The sequence below is a fragment of the Neomonachus schauinslandi genome, chromosome 13 (assembly GCF_002201575.2).
Source record: "Neomonachus schauinslandi chromosome 13, ASM220157v2, whole genome shotgun sequence".
In the NCBI taxonomy this organism is placed as follows: Eukaryota; Metazoa; Chordata; class Mammalia; order Carnivora; family Phocidae; genus Neomonachus; species Neomonachus schauinslandi.
The window spans coordinates 51,549,669-51,552,366 of NC_058415.1; the positions used below are offsets into that span (position 1 = coordinate 51,549,669).

Sequence of the window (2,698 nt, forward strand, 5' to 3'; positions counted from 1 at the left end):
TTCTGTAGAGTATGTTTTAGACAAATGTGTCTTTTTAATATGTAAATCCTACATTGTAGGTTGTTCCTTTTTTTTTTTCCTTTTGTTTTTGCCATGGTAGAAAATGTTGAGTAACTGTCCATGAGCATGAGCCGAAGGTTCAGGTTCATTACTGAGATCCCCAGAATGCCAATATTTGCAATGCAAACAATTAGTATCCCACTGTGAAGGGCTCTGACATGTGTCTGCCTGCCTCTAGGTGGAGAGTCTCCAGATGAAGTCCTCCTGCTTCCGTGGACCCTGCTTGGACACAGGGGCAGCTGCCTGAGGCCACCTTTTCACCTAGTAATTCACTGTGCCAGCTATCTCACTGGTAACCAACACCGACCCATAAACAACAGTGTGAGCGCTAAACCCTCAGATCATTTTCATGTTGAACCTCCTGGGTCCAGCCACCTCCCCTTCCACAACAGCACCATTGTTTTTTCGGGGCACATACTCGAGGTCAATGCTGTTTTTGTGCTTGCCTTTCCCTCGGCTCCACACAAAGAGGAGGAGAAAACAAAATAAAACCACTCCCAGGAATGTGAAACAGCCCATGGCTGTAGACACCAGTATTGTTTTAAGGTCCAGGGAAAACGTATTGGCATTGGTGCCGTTGGACATGGTGTCGTTGGCGTCCGTCATGTACATAGGGGTCCTGTTGGCATAAAGGAAGCGGTCTGATGTGAAGCCTTTCACGGTTAAAGAGGCCGTGAAGGTGTCGTTCCCCGCTGCATTGCTAGCGATGCAGACATACATCCCGCTGTCTTGATCCTGGGCAAAGCGGATTTCCAGGGTGCCATCGCCCAACACGGTGGCTCTTCCATTGGACTTGGTGGTGATAAAACGCCTGCGCGGTGTCACCCAGGAAATGACAGGCTGAGGGTCTCCGTCAGCGCTGCATTCGAGCTGGACTGTCTGCCCTTCATCCACTAGCAGATGCTGCAGCTTCTTTTCACGGATTTTGGGTTTTTTGCAGGTAAAATAAAAAGAAAGGGCAGTGCTGTGGAAATCCTTGAATGATCTCTCACGGATGGTGTCGGGGCCAGCACACATGGGCTGCTGGCCCCCGAACTGCAGCGTGGGGTGCCGCTGCAGGATCCAGAGGAGACGGCAGTCACAGGCTAGTGGATTGTTATTGATGCTCAGGACCTCCAAAGCCCTAGGGGAGGAGAAGACATTCTCTTCTAAAGTTTCCAGTAGGTTCTGAGACACATTGAGCACACGAAGGAAGCGGAGCCCTTGGAAGGAGTGAGGCTCAATGGTGCGGAGCTGGGCCCCCACTATATGAAGCTCCTGAAGGCGGATCAGGTCCGAGAACATGCCAGCTTCAATTGTGCTGATGGGATTGTAGGAGAGGTTAAGGTGGGTCAGATATACCAGGTGTTTAAAGGCAAGGAAGGGGACCGTGGACAGGTTGGTATTGGTGATCGAGAGGGACGTGAGGTTGAGACCATAGAGGCTATTGGCAGGCATCATATCCAGTAAAGGCCAATAGTCAATCTCTAGATGTTTCAGGTGGAACAGTCTTTTAAAGGCATACACGGGCATAGTGTTGATATTGAGATGCTTCAGATGCAGGCAAATGAGGCTGCGGAGGTGGGAAAGGGCTTCTGTTGGTACAGCTGTGAGGTTGCATTTCTCCAGGGTGAGCTGCTCCAAGCTCAGCAGCCCACTGAAGGCCCTGTGTGATATATAAACCAAATCATTGTCCCCCACCTCTAGAGACTTCAGGTTGTGCAGGTCCTGGAACATGTAGTCCAGTAAAATGACAATCTTATTCTCACTAATATCCAGCTTGGTGAGGTTGGATAGCCCCGTGAAGACCCCTAAGGGGACCAGTTTCAGGCGGTTACCTTTGAGGCGGAGGGAACGAAGGTTAAAGAGATTGTTAAAAGCTCCTGGCTCCACATTGGCGATGATGTTGTCACTCAAATCTATCTCCTCCAGCAGAGGATAGGATATGAACTCCTCAGGGTTGACGCTCTTCAGCCTGTTCTTGCTGAGGTCCAAGATTTTGGTCTCGATGGGAATGCCCTCGGGGATGGCGATGAGCCGCCTTCTGTGGCAGCTAACAGATTTGTTCTGGGCAGAGCACTCACAGCGAGCGGGGCAGCCAATGGTGGAACCCATGAAGATGAACACCACAGCCAGACCCAGGAATGGCTGCCAACATGATATGGCCGTGTGAAGCATGACTCCACCTCTTAGTCTACACCTTGGTCACGGGCCTGCAGGAGGAGGCAGGAAGAGAAGTTGAGTTAGGACATGGATTGGTAAAGGGACATCAGTAAGGCAGCAAGTACGATGGAAAGGACCCTGGATTGGGAATCACTGATATGGGATTGAACCCGAGGGCTGCCCTTATTAGCCACGTGGGGTAAGTTGATGCGCCTCTCTGTATGTTGGTTTTCTTGGCTGTAAAGTGAGGATGACAATAGTAATAGCATCCTAGAATTAGGACAAAGACAGTATTTAACAATTATGAGGAGACTAATACACCGTCTGGCACAGAGTGTGAGGCCCAACAGCATGCATTTCACAAAAGGCTCTATGTTGAACTCAAACTCAAGCAACAGAGGTCAATGGCTAAGAGGAAACCTATTCAGTTTGAATCAGTGTCTGCATCTGTAATGTTGGTATATCATCCTCTGCTCAAAATGAAGCTAATAGAAAC

The 2,698-nt window shown here is 49.5% G+C and overlaps 1 protein-coding gene across 1 annotated transcript; it reads right to left on the minus strand.

Annotated features, from left to right (window-relative positions):
• Window positions 1-396: 396 nt before the first annotated feature.
• LINGO2 (leucine rich repeat and Ig domain containing 2) lies at window positions 397-2,217 on the minus strand. The gene has a single exon (XM_021681039.1). It carries the CDS (start codon window positions 2,215-2,217, stop codon window positions 397-399), a length of 1,821 nt encoding a protein of 606 aa, XP_021536714.1.
• Between the last annotated feature and the right edge of the window lie 481 nt (window positions 2,218-2,698).

Coding starts and splice junctions, on each gene's coding strand:
- LINGO2 (XM_021681039.1), bottom strand. CDS start 2,217: ATGCTTCACACGGCCATATCATGTTGGCAGCCATTCCTGGGTCTGGCT.